The sequence below is a fragment of the Ambystoma mexicanum genome, chromosome 9, assembly GCF_040938575.1.
Source record: "Ambystoma mexicanum isolate Mex_15411 chromosome 9, UKY_AmexF1_1, whole genome shotgun sequence".
Classification (NCBI taxonomy): Eukaryota; Metazoa; Chordata; class Amphibia; order Caudata; family Ambystomatidae; genus Ambystoma; species Ambystoma mexicanum.
In genome coordinates, this window is record NC_090931.1 from 793,452,117 (window position 1) to 793,475,855 (window position 23,739).

General features: G+C 46.5%; 1 protein-coding gene across 3 annotated transcripts in view; it reads left to right on the plus strand.

The window, feature by feature from the left end:
* VPS8 (VPS8 subunit of CORVET complex) overlaps positions 1–23,739 on the plus strand; it is a 2,529,257-nt gene that overhangs the window by 1,690,083 nt on the left and 815,435 nt on the right. For all 3 annotated transcript variants that reach the window (XM_069615741.1, XM_069615740.1, XM_069615739.1), the window contains exon 33: positions 16,411–16,500. In XM_069615741.1, the coding sequence (XP_069471842.1) occupies positions 16,411–16,500 (90 nt within the window). The remainder of the gene's footprint in view (positions 1–16,410; positions 16,501–23,739) is intronic.

Sequence of the window (23,739 nt, forward strand, 5' to 3'; positions counted from 1 at the left end):
GTGGAGCCCTGCGGAACCGACTCACCACTTCCCGACGACAGAGAAGATCTCCCGGCTGCAGAGGCTTCTTCCCCCAACTGGTGGGCACAACCAGTTTACCTTCTTCTCTTCGCACCCCAGACCGGCTTGTGGTCGAATTGCCCATGCCAAGCACCCCGGCAACCGGATAGCCACTTACCACTGGACCGCGAACTAAAGGACCGCTCCTTTTACCTGAGAACTCCGCGGCTGGTTTCTTCCCTGGCATTGCAACAGACTCCTGTCTTCCTCCCTGACGAGATCCTCTCTTCCCCCGGACGAAGCACCGACTTGCATCCGCTGCCAGGAACAACTGCCCCCGCTGGAGTATTCTCACCACTTTAAGGTACCGTGTCCGCCAGGCCTCCCTTTCTAAAGATTGCTACAAGGTCATAATAACCCCTTAACCTTCTGGACTGGGCTGGCCACCTTGATCCTCTAACTGGTCCCTTTCTTTGGTCCAACTCTTTTTGAACCTTTTCAAGACTTTTGTGCACTGCAACCGTGTGACCTTGGACACATTTCGTTCTGATCCTCTTAAAGTGGATTCGGCCTTCTGAACTCTAACTTCACGGTTTTACTTTGCCTTCCTCTCTTGTTGTGTTCTTGTAAAAGTGTTGGGACCTTTTTCAATTTATTCTCTGTTTTTCTCTGCCTTTTAAAACGAATTATTAGAGTGCCATCTGCGTTAAGCGCTCACCGCTGTCTGAAAATAAGTGGGGCTTTACTTAAGACTTGTCTAATATTCTTCTAAGGGAGTGTATATCTTTTAGTGACCGTGTTTTTGAATTGCTTACTATTAGTACCTGTGTGTTTTTCTAGATGTGGTTTTAAATAAATAATTATATCTCTTTTACACCAAGCCCTGGTCAGTGTTTACTTGTTCTACTGTGTTCTTTTGACCTATTGTGAATACTCTGTATACTGCCTAACTCTTCTTGAGGGAAGTCTGACTGCTCAGCCACAGCTACCAAGTGAATCTGTGTAGTACAGACTGCTACCAAGTGGGTTTACTGCCAAACACCTGTAGTCTTAAATCTTTTGCAGTGGTCCCAGAGGGAACTGCACAGGTTTCTGCTTAACAAAATGCACGAAAAGTCTTTGCAGAATGTTCAAAAGAGGTTGGGGTGATTCAAGAAGGTAAAGTTAGAAGGTCTGGGGCCAAGCTAGTTGGCAAACCAAGGATTTAAGGGTCACCTTGGGCAAACCGAAGAAAGGGAGGCCGGGCAGGACACAGTACCTTAAACAGAGAGGAGGCTCCAGCGGTGGCAGTTGTTCCTGGCAGTGGTTGCAGTTTGTTGTTTCGACCAGGGAAAGAGAGGATCTCGTCGAGGAGGAAACGTGGAGTCGTTGCACTGCACATGGATGAAACCAGCTGTGGAGTTCGTCAATAAAAGGTACGTTCCTTTTATTCGCGGTCAAAGTGGTGAAGCTTGGCTATCCGGCCGCTGGGGTACTTGGCACGGATAATTCGACAAAGAGACATCATTGGAAGGCAAAAAGGGCGAACTGGTTGGTCCCACCAGCTCAGAGGTAGAAGACTCGTCCAGCAGAAGATCTTCTCTTGTCGTCAGGAAAGTGGTGAGGTTGTTGCAGATGACTCAGCTTCTTCCCTGTTCGGATTCTTAGGTCCTGTGGCGACTTCTGAAGTTCCAGTCCCATAGGCCCTGCTTTTATGCAGCAAAACCCCCATTCATCAGCCTAGCTGTCAATCACACATGCTAAGTGGTGAGCTGGGCGGCTCACCACTTGACCAATCAGAGTACAGTGTGACTTGGGTTGCCGAGGCAATGCAGTCCAGGGTGCCAATTCCCCCCCTCCACCCTTCCTGTGGAACCCAGACAGAGTGGCACCATTTGGAGGGCTTCTGTGGAGAAGCCCGCCAAAAAGTGGAACAAAGGGCTCGACCATGGTCAGAGTTACAGAGACAGACACGAATGCCATTTTAGAAAAGAGTTCTGGCAAAAAGACCCAACCGTTGATTTAATATTAAATAAATAAACCGGCAGTATCTTTAACATTGCACCAAAAAGTAGTGTGTTTAAAATCAATGGGAAAATCCCATAGGGAATATTCCGTTGGAATATATCGCGTGGTAACCACTGCCACCAGCCAGAAACTCAACAAGGGGAGACTGGAAAGTGCCCCCTTGAAAACAGACCCAGGGGCAATATAATTAACCCCTTCCAGTACTTCCACAATATGATGGTTTGTACTGGTTCTGTTCACAATTTAGGACTAGTAAAGTCAAGGTTGACTTTACATGCCCTGGGAGAAGGTAGTCAGTCCCAGGGTATGGAGTCTATGTTTGGGGGTCACAATGACACCCCTGTGTTACTGCACTGAGGGTGCTGTGTAACACACACAAGAGAAATAGATGATTCCCTATGGAGTAAAAAGAAAACCCCATAGCCCCTAAGCACAAAAAGAGTCAAAGACATACCTGAAATCATGCCTAAGAGTGGGAGAAAAAGAGTCTCATTCTTAGCAGGAGAAAAAAAAAAAAAACCAAAAATCCAGCAACGCTGCTGGGGGACTCACTAGGTTTGGGAAATTAGCCTTATAAGAGAATTCTCCCTAACAACTGAGAACAGCTTAGCGGATGCTCTGAGCAGGCAGAGCATGGTTTCACACGAGTGGGAAGTGTGCCAGGAAGTCCTGGAAGAGGTCTTCTCTCTCTGGGGTACCCCAGCAGTGGATATGTTTGCCACGGAGTCAAACCGGAAGTGCAAGCAGTTTTGCTCAACGGAATTCAATCCACTAGGGCATGCGTTTGTAGTGGATGGACCTTCCCGCTCCACTACGCCTTCCCTCCAATCCCAGTCATTCCTTGGGTTCTCAGGAGGTTGAAGAGGTTTCGAGCAACCATGATATTGATTGCCTCAGATTGGGTGAGGAGGACATGGTACTCGGACTGCCTGGATCTGACCATCTGCCCACCTCTACGGTTGCCTGATTCCCTGGATGTCCTAACCCAGTGGGAATGTTAGGTGCTCACCCTAAACCCAGAGTCCGTCAACTTACATGTGTGTCTCTTGAGAGGATGGGATATGATAAATGGAACCTCTCTGAGGAAGTGATCAAGGTGTTGCTGGCTGCACGTAGATCATTCTACAAGATCTCTATACGCATGCACAGGGAGGAAATTTCAGGCGTGGTGCAGGGAACGCAAGATTGACCCTAACTCTTGCCCCACAACTACAGTGATGGAGTTCATACCGTCACTGGCCTCTGCAGGCCTTCAGGTTACCACAGTCGATATTTGGCAGCTTTTTTCTATGTTCAAGAGGTCTCCGGATCAAGTATCCTTTTTTACTATCCCGGTTATGGCCCAATTCCAGCAGGACCTTGTGAATACGTTTCCGCCGGTTCCTTCCTTTTCTTGTCCCAGATTGGGATTGGAATCTGCTTCTCATTTTGATTGTGGCTCCCTTTGAGCCCTTGTGCTCTTGTTCTTTGTGGCTGTCTACGCCGAAGACAGCCTACTTGGTTGCCATTTCTTCCACTAGACAGGTCAGCGAGTTGCAGGCCCTTTGATGTAAACCTCAGTTTTTACAGTTCTTTTGTGAAAAGGTTTTGCTTAAGGTAGAGTTGAGGTTCCTTCCAAAGGTGGTGTCAGAATTTCACCTTTGGCAAGCTATAGATGTGCCTGTGTTCTACCCACCTCTGCACCCTTCTAAGAAAGAGGAGCGCTTCCTTCGGTTGGATCCCAAATGGACCTTATTTTTTAATGTGGCAAGGACAGTGGAGTATAGGAATTCAGATCAGTTATTTGTGGCCTACTCCTTAGCCAGAAAAGCTCTGTCTGCTACCAAGCAAACACATTCCCGATGGATCATCTTATGTATTGCAGAATGTTACCAATCCCAGGCAAGGAACTGCCTCCTAGCATCCGAGCCCACTCGACCTGAGGGGTCTCCGCATCTAGAGCCTTGCACAGGGGGGTCCCAGTTAGGGAAATTTGCTGGGCCGCAACTTGGTCCTCACTCCATACTTTTGCACGGCACTATAGCCTGGACATCACCGGCGGGGCTGGCATTTGCTTTGGTAGGGCGTTGTTAGAAAACTTTTTTCTTTCTGCCCACCTTATTGTTCCACTGCTTTGGGAGCCTATCTGATGAGGAATCTGTGGGAGAAAGGCAAGCCACTGAAGGAGAAATTATGCACCGTAATGTTCTTTCTATGGATTCATCTGCAGCAGATTCCTCATCACCCCCATCTATCCCTGCTCAGTTGGTGCATGATTGTCTCTGGAGAGAGGACACTTAGTGATGGTCCTAAAGTGACCATTTTCTGTCTAGCAAGCCACATGTCTTTTCTCACTCTCTGGTTTAAAAAATAAAAATATTTGATAGTGGGAGGGTTTTTCTACTAAGTCTATGTATCCCTTTGGGATCCTTGCTTGTTAACCTTCTATTGGCTTTTTGGCCTTCTTCTCTCGCTATTTTCCTCTGTAGCTGTTGAACTTGCAGGGTGCGGGGGGCGCCGAGAACTGAGGTTAGGGGTGTAGGCACGCAGTATATATACAACACTTGAATTCACGTCCGGAGCCGACGATTAAGCACCAAGCAAGACCGATCAACGGCCTAGTCCAGGCCCACTATGCCCCCTGGCGAAGAATTTTCCAAGCAGCAGAGGTGGATGAGGATATTTTTCTGGGGCAGAAGAATCCATAGAAAGAAGATTATGGTGAGTAATTTCTCTGTGTAGGTGATGTTCTTCCTTCCTCCGTCCTCCAGATGTACATGCTGCTTTGGGAGTCTGTTGGAGAGAAGAATCTATTGAAGAACAAATTACTTACCTCTCAGTAATGTTCTTTCTGATGGATGTTCTGCCCATGGACTCCTTATCTCCCTCCTTACCTGTCCCTCCGTGCGGGAAGATAGTACATCATTGGTTCTACGACCCCTCTGCTTTAGAGTGCTAGGGGAAGGGTGGAACTGAGGTCACGGGCGTGGCACTGCTATATATACTGATCCAGTCTTCATGTCTGACCTGGAGCCGCGTTCTGCCCCCTGGCAGAAGAAAAGTTTCCAGAGAACAGCCGCGCTAGTATAGGAATAGCATAGATGAGGAATCTGTGGGAGGAACATCCATCAGAAAGAATATGAGAGGTAAGTAATTTTTCTTTTGTTGGCCTTGGCCAAATCGGGCTGTCAAGTCAGTATGGTTAACCATTATGTAGGTACCCTATCTCTTTTCAAGAGGAGCACCTTCTCCATACCTGCAGTTGCCCAGTTTTCAAAGGGCCTTGTAAATAGATTTCCTACACCATTTTTTGCCTCCACTTGGGATTTGAATATTGGCCTCCTCAAAGATATTCTCCCTTTTCTCACCTTACCCCAGAAGCTCACTGTTTCCAGAGCTTGCATTCTCTCTAGGCTGGACTTCTGCAACCGCCTTGTTCTCAATCTAGCTACCTCTACTCTTCTCCCTCTTCAACTGATTCAGAACAGGACTGCAAGATTTATCCTTGGCCTCAAGCCCAGGAACTGCATCACTCCGACCCTGAAATCTCTCCACTGGCTCCCAGTGGCTGCAAGGATCACGTTTAAGACCCCAGTGCCCCTCAGTCCCTTCAACTCTCTCTTTCAAAATTCTTTCCTACGAGAGCCCTTCGCTCGTCTACCTCTAACTCTCTGTGGGTGAGTTGCTTCTCCAAGCAGTGCTTGGCAGGGTAGAACTCTCTCCTCTGCAGGTGCCTCCCTCTGCAATGGCCTCCCTGCCTCTCTCTGCCTTGAGCCGAGCCTCCTTAAATTCCAGAAACTCCCCATGACCTACTTTTCCTCCTCTTCTTCCTCTTCTTTCTCGCTCCATCTACCCTGCTAAACTTCCCTTGCTCCTGCTCCGTCTGCTGACTGGCTGCCTGCTTGTCCTCCGAGTCTTACAGGACACCAGGCCGCGTGCCCCCCCATCCCACCACCAGTCCCCCTGCACTTGCCGTCTGGCCTTACTTGCACTGCCTCCTGGCTAACCTTGCACTACTGGGCTGGTACTGCCCCATGTAGTCCCATCCTCCAACACTTAACTCAGGGCTTTGCTGCTCTGGGTGCACTTCTCCCTTTACCCTCTCCCCTGCACTTCCTGGTTGCGCACGTGCACAATCTAAATGACACTGACACAAGGCCTAGTAAGATCGTTGTCTTTTCCTCCCTCTATTCCCCCTCCCTTGCCTTGTGTCGCCTTGAAACACTTGTTTATAGGCACATAATAAATAACAATTCAATCAATCCTGACGTTTTTGATGGCGGCCCCTTTTGAGCTGTTACATTCTGTTTTTGTTAGGCGCCTTATGCTGAAGACCACCTTTTTTGTGGCAATCATGCCTGTTAGAAGTATCAGTGAACTGCAAGCGTTGCATGTAAGTCATTGTTCCTAACGCTTTTTTAAGGAGTATGTGTCCTTGAAAGTCTGCCCTAATTTCTTGCCAAAAATTGCTGCATAGTTTCACATTACTCAAAGTTTGGCGCTTTTGTTTTTTCCCACCATCTCAACCTTCTTAGGTGGAGGAGAGGCTTCATGTTAGGAGGCGGTTTAGTTTTACTTTCCACAACTAAAGCCTTCAGGAGAGACAATCATCTCTACGTAGCTTGTTCCAAATCTATCCTTCGGTGAGCAGTTACAAAGCCTAAAATGTTCCGCTCAATTATATTATGCAAATTAGAATGTTACCAGAAAGTGGGTAAGGCAGTACCACCAGGTTGAAGGACCCATTCCACCAGGGGTGTTGCGGCTTCATCGGCCCTTCAAAGAGGAGTGGCGGTGAGACATATTTGCCAGGCTGCGATGTGAGCTTTGTTGCATACTTTTCCCAAGCACTACAGCTTGGACCTGGCTTGAGGTTCGGATGCCCATTTTGGTAGTGCTGCCGAGTTTCATGGTATAGTTTTCATTCCCACCTCTTAAAATGAGGAGTCTGTGGGAGAATGTAATCCATTGAAGGAGACATTATTTACCAGTAATGTTCTTTCTATGGATTCTTCTCCCAAGGTTTCCTCATCGCCCTCCCAGCCTACTCCGCTTGGAAGTCCATGAATCTTATATGCGGTTTGTTGTCACGCTTCTATGTGCAGATGACCAGAGGAAGTAATTTTTTAAAAAAAAATAATTGGTTACCCACGTTGACCCTTTCTGGTTTGTTCCTCAGAACACTTTTTTTTTAAAGATGTTTGGTATTGCAACTTAATTTTAGAGGGTTGGTTAAATTACTCTTCTCTGTTAGTGCACATGTCCTCTTGCAGGCTTTACCTGGGAGGATGGGGAGAAAGTTGGGGAACTGAGGTAAGGGGGCATAGAACATCCATTTCGTACGGCGATCGAGATCTAGATTTGAGAATGGCGTGGCTGAACAGAAGAAAGTTGAGACATGATTGTGAGGAGTCAGAAATGAGAGGCAGACAAAGTTGTAATGTTTTAGCCATTTTTATTAACATAAAAAGGGGTTGGGATGAATGCCTATCTGTCCCTATCCTAACAAGAGTGTCCCTACCTATGGAACTAAAACTAAAGCAAGCTGACCTTGTGTTCAAAAGATACCTGACCCTCACACAATCAAAAGGTGTAAGGTAAATGTCTTTATTTCAAACTCAACAAAAAGGTGCACAAATCCTAAAGTGTAATTCCAACAAAATACTACTTGTATCCAGAGGTGGATTCCTTTCCCCTGAACTATTTCATGAAAACTGTTGAGACTGTTTTGTTCCAACAATGTTCGATTGACGTCAATAAAAATGTCTCTTTCACAAAATACTCTCCTCAGGTTAACAAAGCAAATGTCTCTTCCATAGAACACTTTTCTCAGAATGGCAAAGCAAATGTCTTTTCAACTTTAACAATTGTTTTAAATGAAAAAGTGTTGCTTTCACACAACTGTCCAAAATTATGAATTCCTGGTATACTCTCCTACCAGGAATGTATCAACCGAATCTCTAAATATCCTGGTGTACTCCCCTGTTTCTGGTTCACACAGATCCCCTGGTGTACTCTTCTGCCAGGTATCTCTTTCCAAAAAGGGCTCATTGCCTAATGCATATCTTTCACCAGTTCTGTGCTACAATGTTCCAACTTTCCCTTAACGTATAACACAGTTGTAGTTCTTCACTGTTTATACCTTGTTGACTGCAGGTATCACTTGTTCCAACTGTCCCCTTATTGGAATCCCACATTTGGGGGTTTGTCCAAGTTCTGTTTGTCAACTTCCTTCTTAGTGTCTTTTGCAATGCTTGATCCAAGTTTCTCCAAACTGGCATCTCATGTAAAGAGAATTGTACAATGTTCGCCCTTCTGTCTCTTCTTTAATGTCTCTTGGCGTATGGCAATGTGGGTTCCAGGTTTCCCCAAACTGACATCTCATGTAAGGAGAGTTTTAGCCTTCTTGCCCTTGTTCTTCAATTCTACTTGGTCGGTAGTCAAAATGACTTGGTAAGTATTCGTTAACTTGATAGCACATCCCGGGGCCCCGACTCCTCTAGGTTGACTCCCTGGTGTAACATGCACGTGCAGCTGCGCCAAAGAGTTTTCATCAGGCAGGCTTCCCCAGCTAAGCAGTCTCTCTCTCAGTTCCTGCGTCAGCTTTTAATTCCTTAGTTGCCGGAACCATTGCCCCTCCACAAGCCTGCAAATCTCCTCTGGTCCTGCTGCAGATAACTTCTTGCTTTGAGTGGTCCCTCCCAGACACCCGCTACAGCTTTACCGGAGTTCTTCTCTTCCGGTACGCAAAGTCTCCAGGCAGCTGCCTGTGAGCATCGTCTTCTTCCTGCACGACTTGCCTCCGTGACTCGACCTCTGCCTTTGTGTTTGCTTCCCGCTCCACGCCTTCTAAAGCTTTCCTCTCCCTCTCTTTCTCTCCTGCCATTCAGGTGGTTTCCAAGTTTACCTGTCCTACGCAGCTGATTGGGAACCTAACGACTAGACTGCACGTTGCAGTTTGCATCATTTTCATTCCATATCGACTCCTTGCTCCTTTTCTTTGTGTGAGTACTCGAGGCTTTCTGGGATTTGGTGTCATAAGGATTTTTAGACTGTTGTAAGTTGCATTGTTGGACAATTTGGTAACCACTATGAACATTAGATGTTAAATGTGTTTTAGAGGTGTTATGTAATTTTAAAGAGTCAGGAGTTCTGTTTCGAAAGTTTAACAAAAGGGGTTTTCAGAGTTTTACCATTGAAGGGTTCTGAATAATGGCAACATGCCATCAGAAACTGAAATTATGATTTATTTTTCACTGGAAAGGGAAGAATACTGCATCTCTCCTGTGGGAGTCACAACTTCCCTCTGACAGCCATCTCCTTCAATGTGATCCACCCCCAGAATACCTCCCACAGGGTCAGTATCAGGTAGGGGCTGCCTTTCCCTTGCCACATGGGAGGAGACTTTAGACTGGAGAACAGTGATGAGGCCATAGGAGTCATCACACAATGTTACGCCGTACTACGCCCCCTGTCGTCATTTTCCATCGTATGAACATTTATCAAGATGAGGAATCTGTAGGAGAAGAACCCATAGAAAAAAACATTACTTGTAGATTATTTCTGAGTCTCAATACAGGTCATACCATAATTTTTCCCCACAGTATTGACTTTTATTTCCAACAACAAAATCGTCTGTTGTCCTCATCCCTCTCAGACTGAGGAGATATTTCAGAGTCTGGATCCCAGCAGAGGCTCTGAAACTCAGTTGTTTTAAGGACCAAATGAATTCAGGTTAGACAGTCAATTGCTTGTTCGCTTTACCAGTCTTTACAAATGAGTTTATTACAAAACCATCAATATCCCAGACAATGCAAAACTTCAAGCAACAACTTAGGCCTCAAGTCATACATTCACATCATCATCATCATTATGATTTTTCCTCACTGCTTATCGAGGATGCAAGGGTGTTACAAAGATTTTTGATCTCTTACCCCCAAGTTTATTCCGGCATGGCTATCAGAGTCTTTCACAGATGAGGAGTCTATGAGAGGGCTGTATCCAGTAGAAGAAGACATTGCATACCATTAATGTATTTTCGATTGGACCTGATGATTCCTCTCATAGATTCCCCATCACACCTCCTGCCTGTTCTGCTAAATGTAGACCTCAAATTGATGTTGACACTTTTTATGAAGTGGTAGATCTGCTGTTCCTTGTCCTTACCCAGGTGAAAGAAGGGTACAATTGAAGAAGATTGCTTTGGACGGCTCCAGGTAAATATACGGGTGACCTCACTTCATGTGCAAAACGGTGTAAACGGTGTAAATTTCATGTCCCGAGTCAGTAGACGTCTCTGGAACCGCTGGCTTTTGAACAGCCACGGCGGTGCTGTTTAGTTCTCGGTATCACGTCGAGCGGTCTAGTTGTTCCGACACTGTCCGCCGGCGGGTATTTCTCTCCTCCCCTTCCGGCGGACAGTGCGTTGCAACCCTTGGCTCGGCGTCCCGTCTTTCCTCTTTGGGAGGCATCGCTTAGTTTCTTCCGCTTCAGTACACACGGTACTCTGCCTTTGTTTCTCCTCATCTTTTTTCCCGCTTTGGCGGCTTTCTTCTTTCTATCCGTTCCCCTTTCTTTGCTCCCCTTTCCTTCCACTCTTTCGTTACTTGTCTACTTTGTTTCACCTGGTTATTTTCCTCTGGCGCTCCGGTCCCCCCTCCCCCCTCTATCGCTCTCATTTACCTTCTTTTTGTTGTAGCTCCTCCTAGTTATTTTCCGTTTTCTGTTCGTCCCTCGCATGCCGCTCCGCCCGTGGCTACTTCTTCACACAGCAGTTCCTGAGACCCGGTCTCCCCTGTTGCTTCATCCGAGACCGTACCACACACTAGAAAAGGTTTTTTTTCTGCCTAAGGGCTTTTTCCCCTGATCCGGCTGTTCTGGAAAGGGGCCCCTGGATTGTTGTCTTCAACTCCCACGGTGGCTTCATTCCGTGACAAGCCACATCTGCAAATAAAAAAAAGAAGCATATGGGAAGGAAGGCTACAGAAAATACAGCAGGAGGAACCGGATTCAGGTGAGGAAGAGGGTGATTCAGTTCAAACCATTAGCCAAGGCGGCAACGCTGACAGTTAGCAACAACCAAAACCTACCATGGCAACTCCTGAACAGAGTCAGGAATTAGTAGCCGCAGTACAAAGCCTCACTCTAGAGGTGCAGAATTTGAAGGCTGAGAATACTATTCTCAAGCAAATGGTGACAGCACGAGAGGTCCACTCCACTGATTTACCTCCCATGACACTCTCTTCAGGGAAATATGATGGTGCGCCTAAAAAGCTGAAGGAATTTATCGACACCTGTCAGCTATATTTCAAGTTTCGACCAAACACATATGCTTCTGTAAGCACTCTCATAGGGTTCATGGTCTCCAACATGATGGGAAATGCGCTGGCTTTGGCAACTCCCCTTGTGAACAGTAATGACCCCGTTCTACAGAACTTTGATGAATTTCTACAAAGACTGAGAGATTCCTTTGAACACGCCGAGATATCCTTCACGGTTTGCGAGGAGTTACTGGATGTACGGCAAGGATCTACAGATCTACTATCCTATATCTCTACATTTAAACATCTTTCTACCGAGGCTGGCTGGCCGGACCAGGCTCAGTACGTGATCTTCCGGAGAGGACTTAAGGAAGAAATCAAGGACGAGCTGGCTAGAATCCCTAGACCCACAACATTCTCCGACCTATTGACTGCTGTCCTACAAATTGAGTATCGTTTCGGCGAACGCAGGGCAGAAAGGAAGAGAGCTAGACCTCCTCTGCCCGCGCTCCCCTCCTCCTCACCCTCACCACCGGTTACAAGAGTACCGAGAGAGGAGCCAATGCAGATTGGCACAGCTAGGGCCCCTCTAACTCCAGAGGAAAGGAAACACCGGCGAGATTCCAGTTTGTGTATGTACTGTGGTTCTGATAGTCACCTTTTGAGAAATTGCCCTGACGTCCCACCCAGACTGTCGGGAAACGATCGCCCTCGGACCATTTAGGGACAGGTTTCCGAGGGTCTCTTAAGTGTCCCTACGTTTCCTTAGCTGTGGTTCCCCCGCAGAACGAGGATGATTGTCGACTCATGGTCGTATCCATTCAAATCGCAGCCTCAGAACAAACCCTAGACACATTGGCACTCATTGACTGTGGCGCAGCCGGCAATTTCATAGATACAGTATGGGCAGAGAAGATGGGATTATGCCATCTCCGTAGAGACGAAGAACAAAAGGTGGAAGAGGTTGATGAATCCCCTCTCAGCTCTGGGCCAATCACCCATTCCACTGAGCCTCTTCGGGTTCGTTTGCTAAGTCACACCGAAGACCTCACATTTCACATTATTCGGGCGGCCCATTTTCCCATCATACTCGGAATCTCATGGCTAAGAAGACATAACCCTACCATCGATTGGGCCAAGAATACCCTGTCCTTCCATTCCAAGTACTGTCACCTGAACTGCCTTCCTGATTTTACACCAAGGACCGTGAAAATAGTTCCTACAGAATCTACCACTGTCAGCAAGGTTTGTTGCATCCCTCCTGAACTCAACCAATATCAAGAAGTCTTTCTGCTCAAGGAAGTCTTGGATCTGCCACCACACCGTCCCGAAGACTGTGGTATTGATCTACTTCCGGATGCCCTAGTGCCCTTTGGGCGAATGTTCTCTTTATCCCTGACTGAGAAAGAGGCCCTACGGAAGTACCTGGATGCTGATTTGGAAACAGACTGATACAACCCTCCAAAGCTCCAGCTGGGGCACCTTTATTCTTTGTTTCCAAAAGGGATTCGAAGGAGCTAAGACCTTGTATCGACTACAGGGGCCTCAATAAGGTCACGATAAGGGACCGGTACCCAATGCCGTTAATACCAGATATTCTAGAGGCTGTTCAAGGATGTTCAATCTTCACCAAACTGGACCTTCGTAGCGCCTACCATCTCCTACGGATCCGTAGTGGAGACGAATGGAAAACGGCATTCCGTACGCCCCATGGTCTTTTTGAATACAAGGTAATGCCTTTTGGTTTGGTGAATGCACCAGCCATATTTCAGCGATTTATGGACCGTATTTTTTCGGACAGCCTACGTCTACACAATTGTCTATCTGGATGACATCCTGGTCTTCTCCCACAACCCACAAGAACATACCAAGCATCTGCAGATTGTGTTTCAGCGACTCAAGGACAACAAACTCCTGGTAAAACCTGAAAAATGCCTGTTTGCGGTCACTTCTGTCCCATATTTGGGTTTTGTTCTCTCCGAACATGGTGGCACGATGGATTCCGAAAAGGTGCAGGAAGGAAGGGCATGGCCGTCCCCCACAAACCTCAGAGAAGTCCAGATGTTCTTAGGACTGGCCAACTTCTATCGAAAATGTATTCCAAATTTTTCCAATGAGGTACTTCCCATAACTGCTCTCTTAAAGAAGGAGGCGAGACCTTTTAGGTGGACCGAACAAGCTGAATCAGCGTTCTGACATCTTAAAATCCTGTTTTGTTCGGCACCCATACTCAAACAACCTAACCATATGAAACCCTTCATTATTGAAACCGATGCTTCTATAGGAGCCATTGGAGCCGTCCTCCTTCAAGAGGTAGACGGAAAAGAACACCCTATAGCATACATGTCCAAGATGCTCCACAGTAGTCAACGTAAATACTCCGTTATTGAAAGGGAATTGTTGGCCATCAAAACCACCGGTGAAGAATGGAGACACCTATTGTAGGGTGGGGCTACACCGTTTCCCATTCGCACCGACCATGAGAACCTACAGGTTTTACGTAAGCTGGATTGTATCAACTCCCACCAAGCCAGGTGGGCCCATTTCTTCAGTCAATATGACTTCATTATAACGTATATTCCTGGCAGTCAAAACATCTTGGCGGACGCCCTTTCTCGAAGACACCTTCATGGCGCTTCGGTAATATCTCCCAAAGAACCCATGTTTCAAAAGGAACGCATCATTGGTTCCGTTACTGCCTTTTTTGACGACGTCAAGGAAGCCACCACTACTTCATCTAACACTCTGCCCAATCTGGGTAGGAACCTCCGAACCTCGGTTAAGGACGGACTTGTTTTTGTCAACCAGAGACTATATGTCCCTTCTTTGCCTCTCCAACAAAAGGTCATGGAATGGTGTCATGATCATCCTACTGCAGGACATCGTGGTGTTAAAGTCACTACCAAACTCATTACCAGACATTTCTATTGGCCCAGTATGTCCACGGATGTAAAGAAGTACTGTCGCACCTGTTCCCTGTGTTCGATGAGCAAGAACTGCTCCCAAAAACCTTTAGGTCTCTTGAAACAACCCGATATACCAACCAGGCCCTGGTCTCATATATCATCAGACTTTATTGTAGACCTTCCGCTTTCCAATGGACATACCTGCATAATGGTTACAGTGTATTCCTTTACTAAAATGGCTCACTTCTCTCCACTCCTAGGCCCTCCATCAGCATTGACCATGGCGGAGATCTTTATCAGGGACATTTTCCGATTACATGGTTTACCTGAAAAAATCATCACAGATCGCAGATGCCAATACACTTCTAGGTTTTGGAAGGCTTTATGTAGCCGTTTAGATTTTGAGAGGGCATTATCCTCGGGTTTTCACCCCCAAACGGTCAGACAGAGAGACTCAACGCATCACTTGAACAATATTAATGCTCTTACACCAATCATCTTCAAGACAACTGGCTGGCTCTCCTTCCCACGGCAGTATTCGCCTACAATAATACAGTTCATTCTTCTACTAACCTTAGCCCTTTTTTCTGCACTTACGGTCTGCACCCTCGTGGTATAATACCCACAGTGTTACCCCCAAGCAACGTCCCTACTATTGAATCTACCTTGGCCAACATCAGGGATGCACACCGGACTGCTCAGAAGAGCCTTCAAGAGGCCCTACATAAGTACAAATTGCAGGCCGATAGCTATCGACAACCGTGCCCTACTTGGGGGGTGGGCTCTAAGGTCTGTCTTTCCACCAGATATCTTCCGCGATGGGTTCACCCCTTCAAACTTTCTCCTAGGTTTTTTGGCCCATTCGAGATAACAGCCGAGGTTAACCCTGTGGCCTATCGTCTAAGACTACCCAAATACCTGTCTCGCATACAACCTGTATTCCACTCCTCCCTTCTACGTCCAGTAGAACCATCAAGAAGACCCTGACAACCCATCATTAGCCACAGAACACCTGAGCCTTCACCTGTGGAATATGAGGTGTCTTCTAACTGCGATTCTAGATACAGAAGAGGTAGACTGGAATACCTAGTGAGTTGGAAGGGGTACCCCGCGTCTGAAGATTCTTGGGAACCCTGTTCCTATGTACATGCCCCACGTCTTGTACAAATGTTCCATAGAGCACACCTGGGTAAACCGGGAGGGTTCCGTCTTGGAAGGGGCCATGCTGTCATGTCCCGAGTCGGTAGACGTCTCTCGAACCACTGGCGTTTGAACAGCCATGGCGGTGCTGTTTAGTTCTCGGTATCACGTCGAGCGGTCTAGTTGTTCCGACACTGTCCGCCGGCGGGTATTTCTCTCCTCCCCTTCCGGCGGACAGTGCATTGCAACCCTCGGCGTCCCGTCTTTCCTCTTTGGGAGGCATTGCTTAGTTTCTTCCGCTTCAGTACACACGGTACTCTGCCTTTGTTTCTCCTCCCCTTTTTTCCCGCTTCAACGGCTTTCTTTTTTCTATCCGTTCCCCTTTCTTTGCTCCCCTTTCCTTCCACTCTTTAGTTACTTGTCTACTTTGTTTCACCTGGTTATTTTCCTCTAGCGCTCTGACCCCCTCCCCCGCTATCGCTCTCATTTACCTTCTTTTTGTTGTAGCTCCTCCTAGTTATTTTGGTTCCGATTTCTGTTCGTCCCTCGCATTCCGCTCCGCCCATGGCTACTTCTTCACACAGCGGTTCCTGAGACCCGGTCTCCCCTGTTGCTTCATCCGAGACCGTACCACACACTAGAAAAGGTTTTTTTTGTGCCTAAGGGCTTTTTCCCCCTGATCCGGAAAGGGGCCCCTGGGTTGTTGTCTTCAACTCCCACGGTGGCTTCATTCCGTGACAAGCCACATCTGCAAATAAAAAAAAGAAGCATATGGGAAGGAAGGCTACAGAAACTACAGCAGGAGGAACCGGATTCGGGTGAGGCGGAGGGTGATTCAGTTCAAACCATTAACCAAGGCGGCAACGCTGACAGTAAAGAGCAGTAATGCAGCAGAGCCAAGGCTGCACAGCAATGCTTTGTGGTGAGCTGAATAACTTTTCGGACCAGACTGTTTGAAAGGGATTTCCAATTTGAGGAATCTGTGGGAGTAGCCACTGTATCATACGGAAACCTTACTGAAGTTTATTAATGTGTTCTTTTGATTTGGTGATCTTTTACATGAAGTGATTTACTTAATGTATTAACAAAAGATGAAAGGTACATTTCTCTTATTTCAGGACCTTATAGCTTTGAGCCCATGTAAGGCAGCGGATATGGTTGCAATCCATTTCAATGACCAACTTGAAACAGTTGTTGCAAAAATCAAGGTAATGTAGATGATTTAATTGTTGATAATGATTGTGTAAATGTATAGCAAATTGGTATGTGCTGCATATAACCATGGAAATGGCAATGTGGGTTGCTTAAATTATGGGCGTTTTGTTTATATTTTACCAGAATATGTTTCATGTCCTTCCATACATATCTTTGAAGTTAATCATTCTCAGTTTTACAGACTATCCTTTAATATCTTGGTTAAATATTGTTTCAACATTTTGAAGTCTGAAAAGTAGAGAAACTATTTCTACAAGATAATGGACTTTGGAGATGTGCATGTTTGAATATCTCTTGGTACTCTCTCAGTGGTAGATTAAGTGATTTGCAGGATTCTTGTTGTTTCGCTCTTTTGCCATTTGGGTTCCTAGTAGAAAGAGAGTAATTTCAGCTCAGTATTTCCCCTTTGACCCACATTGTCCAGTCTCTAGTAGTTGTGATGGCTCACATAGATGACAACATATTAATTCTGGCTCTCACTTGAATACCTGTTTGAATAAGATTTTGCACATGAGGAGACTCTCCAGCCTCCAACAAGAAGTACTCCCCTACCAACACATTGAGGTGTCTGCTAGCAGTAAGATGGCCTGTGCCGTGTTCAGCATATCTGATTGCAAGCAAAAAGCTCAGTTGAGACTGGTTCATGATTGGCTACAACCTGCAGTAAAAGAAAGGATGGCCCCCAGCTGGGAGGCACAGCCAGCTTTATCGAAGGCCAGGATAAAAGGCCTCTTCAGGTCTCTGCCGAGCCCACACGATGCTTTGCCGCACAAGACTCTGCCTTCCAAGTCTGCCTCCTCCAAAGGTAAGCCTGCAGACAATCCCCTATTTGCTAACAATGCCCATTATGCGTACAATACTTTAAATTATGCCACTGCGACCTTCACTCGCCCCCTGCATTCAGACCCTCATTCCCAATATGCTCTGCAACTACACCGCATAAGGTTATAACCATGCGCACCAAAAATCGACAGACGACCTCAAGCACAGGCCTTCATGGCGAGCATCCACTCCCATTCTACCCCCTTATGGCCCACCCAACATGACGTACACAGTGCCCACATGGTCAGGGCTCCCCCCTTACCTTCACCGGAGCCCCACTCGACCTCTCTTACGCTAGGCTTTTGCAATCAGAGAGTGGATCTCTGCTCTAGCTCCAGACAACACTGCCTGCCCACTCAAGCCCTCTCTCTCAATTTCTCCAGCATCCACCATCAGGGAGAGCGGCCCCCGTCACCCAGCCACCATATTTCAGGAGGCACAAATCTGATATTGCAGCCGACTAATTCCCATAACTTTCTTTTCTATCATGAATTATCAGGGAAGTGCCATTTGCTGATAAAGGCTGAACATCTTATTGGTTAGTCACCATATTTGAATGAAATATAAGACTGGGGTCTAGATCAACCAGGGTACCCCTGCTATCCCACCTATTAGTATTATGCTGCAGAATGACAAACAACAAGAGCGCACTGACACCACTGGGGCCGAGAACTGCAAAAGGCACCCCCGCCCAGCAGCCTACTACCCAACCAGAAAACATATGAGCTCCAACCACCTCAGAGCCACCTTATCCCAGGCTCTAACCCCAACACTTACATCATGCATAACGTTCCTCATAGTCCGGCCCGACGGTTACAAAACTACCAATCAGCAAGCATGCTCTACCTATCTCTACACTCCCTAATACCATCACGAGAGTTGCCCTGACCCCCCAGACCATGCTCACCTAAAAGGTGCCCTCATAAACGTAAGGTCTATCCCAGTACATGTGCTAATATGAGGTCATTAGATGCAGCACAAGACCTTGATCTGCTAGCCATTTCTGAATCTTGGCTACAGTCAGCCTCAGGCCCAAAATTGTCCCTTGCCATGCCGGAAGACTACTCTATCTTGAGGACCGACAGATTGGACTCTAGAGGAGGAGGTGTCGCCCTCCTCTTTAAAGACTCCTCCAAATCAGACAAATCAATACTTTAACAGAGGGAAACTGTGATGTGCTCTCTGTCAAACTATCTATATCCCCTAATGACTCTCTCAACATCCATGTCATTTATCATCCCCCATGCCCATTGGCATCCTTTGTGGAGGAGCTTTTACACACCATACAGGATAAAATCAACCCTTCCACCAGAACTATCCTGCGAGGTGACCTTAACCTAGGACTTAATTACCCTGCAGACCCCAACGCCACCTCCTTGGCTAATGCCCTTTGTGCCCTCAGTTTCCAACACTGTGTGACAACCCCTACCCACATCAAAGTCTGCGCACTGGATTGGATTGCGGACCTTAATATCCAGGTCACTATCTCGCTTAACTGACCTTGCCCATGGTCAGACCATCATATTGTGACATTCTCCTTCGCGCCTACTAAGCAGTCCTCACACTCCGCCGCTCCTCTCCCACACACTTGCTCGCGGAGCTCATGCAAGATGACTAAAGATAATATTATGCCACTTCTCGCACCATTCCAACCCAAACTCCTCCACTCCGATGACCCCAGTGTCTTAGCGGAACTGTACCTGAAAACCTTGACTCCAGCCGTCGGCAAGGTAGCCCCCATAGCCACCCGCAAAGCCAAAGGAGGTAGACATACTAACTCCTGGTTTACCCCTAACCTCCTAGAACTACGTACAAAGAAACGACTAGCAGAAAGTACCTGGAGAAAATCACCCTCTGATGCCCTCAAAACACAATTCAATACTGTCGCCAGACATTATAAACAGGTTATCCTAGCAACTAAATCGGCACCCTACAATACTGGGATCACCAATGCCAGCTCTAATATCCAAGACATTTTCAAAATTTTCAGGGTATTGGAAACACCAGCTGCCATTCCCCTCTCCATCATTAAAGATGAATCATGGTGCGCCAACATTCAGATCGCTATGTTCTGGAAATTAAACTCCTTGCAACTCAAAATTGCCCAAAAACAAGCGTCAATTAATTCGACCTACAATCACCCCTCACCTCCCCCAGCCTTAACAGCCCTACATTCCACTTCAGGAAAGTTACTGAACTAGAAACTACCAATATCCTCAAATGCCTTAAACCATCTAGATGCAAAGGGGATATATGCCCAGTGTGAGAATCCAAAGGGTGTCTCACTTGCTAGTCCCTGTGGATCTCTATCTCAGGTGGCGAGGGCATGGCCATCGCCTATGGATCCAAACTCTGGGGGCGAACCCGTGGAACAAAACACTCAAACCCCAAACATGTGCGCTTCCTGGACCCTTTAGTTGAAACTACAGTACCAAGAAGAGAACACAGAGAGGAAAGAGAGGGAGATGCAAGAAGCTCAACCTCAGAAAACAATGGAGCATTAAGACTCACAAGATCTCAAACTCCGCTCCAAAAGAGAGATCAGAGGCCGTAAACCTGCTCCTGAACCTATCCAAATACATCTTAGTTCCATCAGAAATAACCTTGCTTAAGAAAGGGCTATCATTTGCACCCACCAGTTCAGCCTACCTCATTGAAGCTCGCATAGAGCTTTTCAAGCACACGAGGAAACTAAAACTCGAGAAGTTCTTTGCAAAGAAAGTCATGTGGAATGCACAGAGCAGGGAAAAACCGGTAATCAGCAATATCAGTTTTGAAAATCTGGAATTGACACACCTGCTCGTCAACTTAGAAAATGAAGATGACGCTGTCACCCACTGTAAAAGGGACATCTTAAAGGACTAAGACATTGAAGAACATAACTTGAACATTTCGGAACTTAAGAAGAAGTCACATCTTCCACAAAGCAGTAACCCGTGATCTACATAAACTAAAGGATGCCAAAAGACGTAAGAAAGCCAGAAGACCTACCAACCTCAACACTGAGGAACTACAAGCTTTAAACAAACTCAAACTGAACACAGCCATAATCATCAAAGAAGCGGACAAAGGCCGAAACATAGTGATTCTAGACAGGCCGGATTACATCAAGATGGCCACCACACACCTGGAAACCCCAGGATGGTTTGAATCTCTAGCTTCAAACTCAACCAACACAATTGTCAGGCAATCAAAGGAACTCATCACCAAATGGTACAAATGCAGGCTGCTAACTGATGACGAATGTAAATTCCTCAAGATTGACCATCCCAGAATGCCCACAATCTACTTCTTACCCAAAATACACAAGGCATACAAGCTCATATCAGAAGGAAGACCCATCCTGAGCGCCATTGGTTGGATAACAGAACCAATTGTCAAATACATAAATAATGTAATTGACCAAGAAGTACCAAAAATCACAACGTACCTCAGGGACACGATGCACAGACTCCTGATCCTGCAGGGTATCATTTGGAAACAAGAATACCTACTTGTGACGCTGGATGTGAAGGCCTTTTATACCTCCATCGACCATGCTCTAGATATTAAAGCTATATACGTATGCCTCGGACGCTTTCTACTCACATTTGGAAATTACAAAAGACCTTTTTGAATTTTCCTTAACCAACAAATGTGTTAATCTTCAACGAGGCATACTACAGACAAACCAAACATACGCCCCTCCCATTGCCAATCTATTCATGAATCATTATGAACAGGTCCATGCATTCGCCAACCCTGATTTCAACAGATTAGTGCATACGTGGCACAGATACATCTGTGATGTACTCATGATTTGGTCAGGTACTTCAGAGCAACCCATCACCTACAAAGAATACCTCAACAACAACATGTTTGGTATCGAACTGACAGGTACACAAAGCAACAACACTATTGACTTCCTTGATCTCAAAGTCACAGTCAACAACTCCGGCCTGCACACAATCACTTACAGAAAACCAACAGAGGTGAACTCTGTTCTATTGGCAACCAGTTGCCACATGAAGTCCTTCATTGAAAACATCTCCAAGGGTGAATTCATAAGGGAAACTGCAGTACCAACCAAGCGTACCAAACTGGATGCCATCTCCTGAAATAACAATTCACCGACATGGGAGACCAACTGTTAAGGAGAATTCTCATTTATGGCTAATTTCCCTTACCTAGTGAGTCCCCCAGCAGCTTTGATGGACATTTGGAGTTTATTTTTTTCCACCTGGTAAGAGTGAGAGCTGTTCCCCCACTCTTACCTGTGTTTTGCTATGTGTTTCCATCTGTTTTTGTGATTGTGGGCTCTGACGTACACCACTTCAGTAGCCCCCTTCTTTGTGTGTGTCACACAGCACCTTCAGTGCCGTGGCACAGGGTTGTCTTTCAGACTTCCCTCGACTCCATTTCTGATGCGACTACTGTCCCCAGAAAAGGGTAAAGTTACCATTAACTTTACTTAGTCAATCTACCACAGATCCAGTACACCCCATCTTCCATGGAGTAATGGAAAGGGTTAACTCGTATCCCTTTTTTATCTGTACCTCCTAGAGCATTGTTTCGCTCTTTTAACATTTAGACTTGGCTGGTGGCATTGGCATCTACCCTAACTTTTCTACCGCGATTATATTAGATAAACGTGGTACTGTTCTTGGCTATTATATTAGCCTCGAACATAAACCCGCTTGACCAAATCGTCTTTCTTTTGGCTCCGGTTGGGTTTATTCGCCATTTCTTTTTGTTAAAGTCCTTCTTGTGTTTTACTTTGCACTGCAAACTAGGTTCGCCTTCTTTGTTCACTGTCTTTTGGCGGGCTTCTGCCCAGAAGCCCTCCTCTAGGCGCCTGGGTGTCTAGGTGGGCTGAATGTGAGGGAGGGGTGTAGTCACCCCCTGCACAGGGTATCCTAGGAAACCCAAGTCACACTTTGTCATGATTGGCCAGGGTAGTTGTCCGGGCTGGACAACCCCCCTGCTGGGGGATTGACAGCCAGGCTGTGTGAATGGGGGTTTTTCACATAAAAGGCAGGTCTCTTGGGCTGGAAGTCAGAGAGTCGCCGCTGGAACTACAAGGAACCGAAGAGAAGCGGAGAGAACGACGGCTGCTGCAACTACACCGTCCCAGTGAAGCCCTGCTGCAGTCCTGAGCCATCTGCCCTTCAACGACTCAGAGAAGATCCAGTACGGAGTCTTCGTCCCTTGAGCTTGGTGGGGATAACCAGCTCATCTTCTACAGCCAGAGGATCCTCTTCCATGGTCGAATCGCTGCACACTTCTGTAGTGGTCCGGATAGCCACCTGAAGAGCCTCATCTGTTTTTAAGGAGCGCACCTTTTATTCCGTGTCGCTGCTGCCGGCCTCATCCCTGTGTGGTTCAGACCCCCTTCAGACGCCGTCCTTCTCGATGAAGCTCCAGGAATCGTGGGTCTGCGGGAAACCAACAGGAAAAACTGCCAGGCACCAGCTGCACCATTGGAACAAGGTACTGTGTTCTGTTGAGGAAACTGGGTGAATCCCTTTTTCTTCATTTCCAAGGCTTGACCTTGTCTTCCCTCCTTCTTATGACTTTTGCTTCTTTTCTCCCGAACATTGACAATATCCAAGTACTTTTGGCTCTGTTGAATCGTGAACTGTTAGACCGTGTGATCTTCGGCAACAGGCCCCGGTGTCTTCGTCCCTGGCTCCGGCCCTTTGACTTTTGAACTCCTGTCTGAGCGTTTCTTGATTCTGCCTGCCTAACCAAAATGTTGCCTGTGATTTCTGCCTCCAACTCCCTCTGGGTATCTCAGGTGCTAAGTGTGTTTTTGCCCCAGTAGCATTTCATGTCACGGATACGCGTTTGTTTAGCCGACCGAACTGTCAAAAAGTGATCGCATTTGTATTCGCGGTAACATGTTTTTGTGCCTAATACCGGTTCATTCCAACACAGGGTGCTGACCTTGAGACTTACTGTACAAAGTGAATTGGTTAGTTATAGTACATTTAACGTGTGGTTTTTATTGAAGTTTAATAGAAGTGTTGTGTTTATAACGAATGGTTTAACAATAAATGTACTTTTATTTTTCTACCTGAAACCTTGAGTCAGTGTTTGCTTGAGTCACAGTAATTGTGGTCCCTGTGTGTAATCTCTGCTACTGCTCATATACTCTTGAGATAAGCCTGTCTGCTCTGTCTCTGCTACCACTATGACATAGTAGTACAGGCTTGTACCAAAGGTAAAACTTGTATCACCACCTGTTGTCTTAATTGTGTGTAGTGGTCCCTAAGGGCACTGCACAGGATTCTGCCTAACACCAACAGAAGTCAATCGGGACAGCAATCACAATGGCCACCCTAGGCCCAGAGAAACTCTTTTGACTCCTAAAGTCAAGGCCAAACGTAATGAAGACAATAAGATATGTCTCGCAGTTTCACCAAGACAGC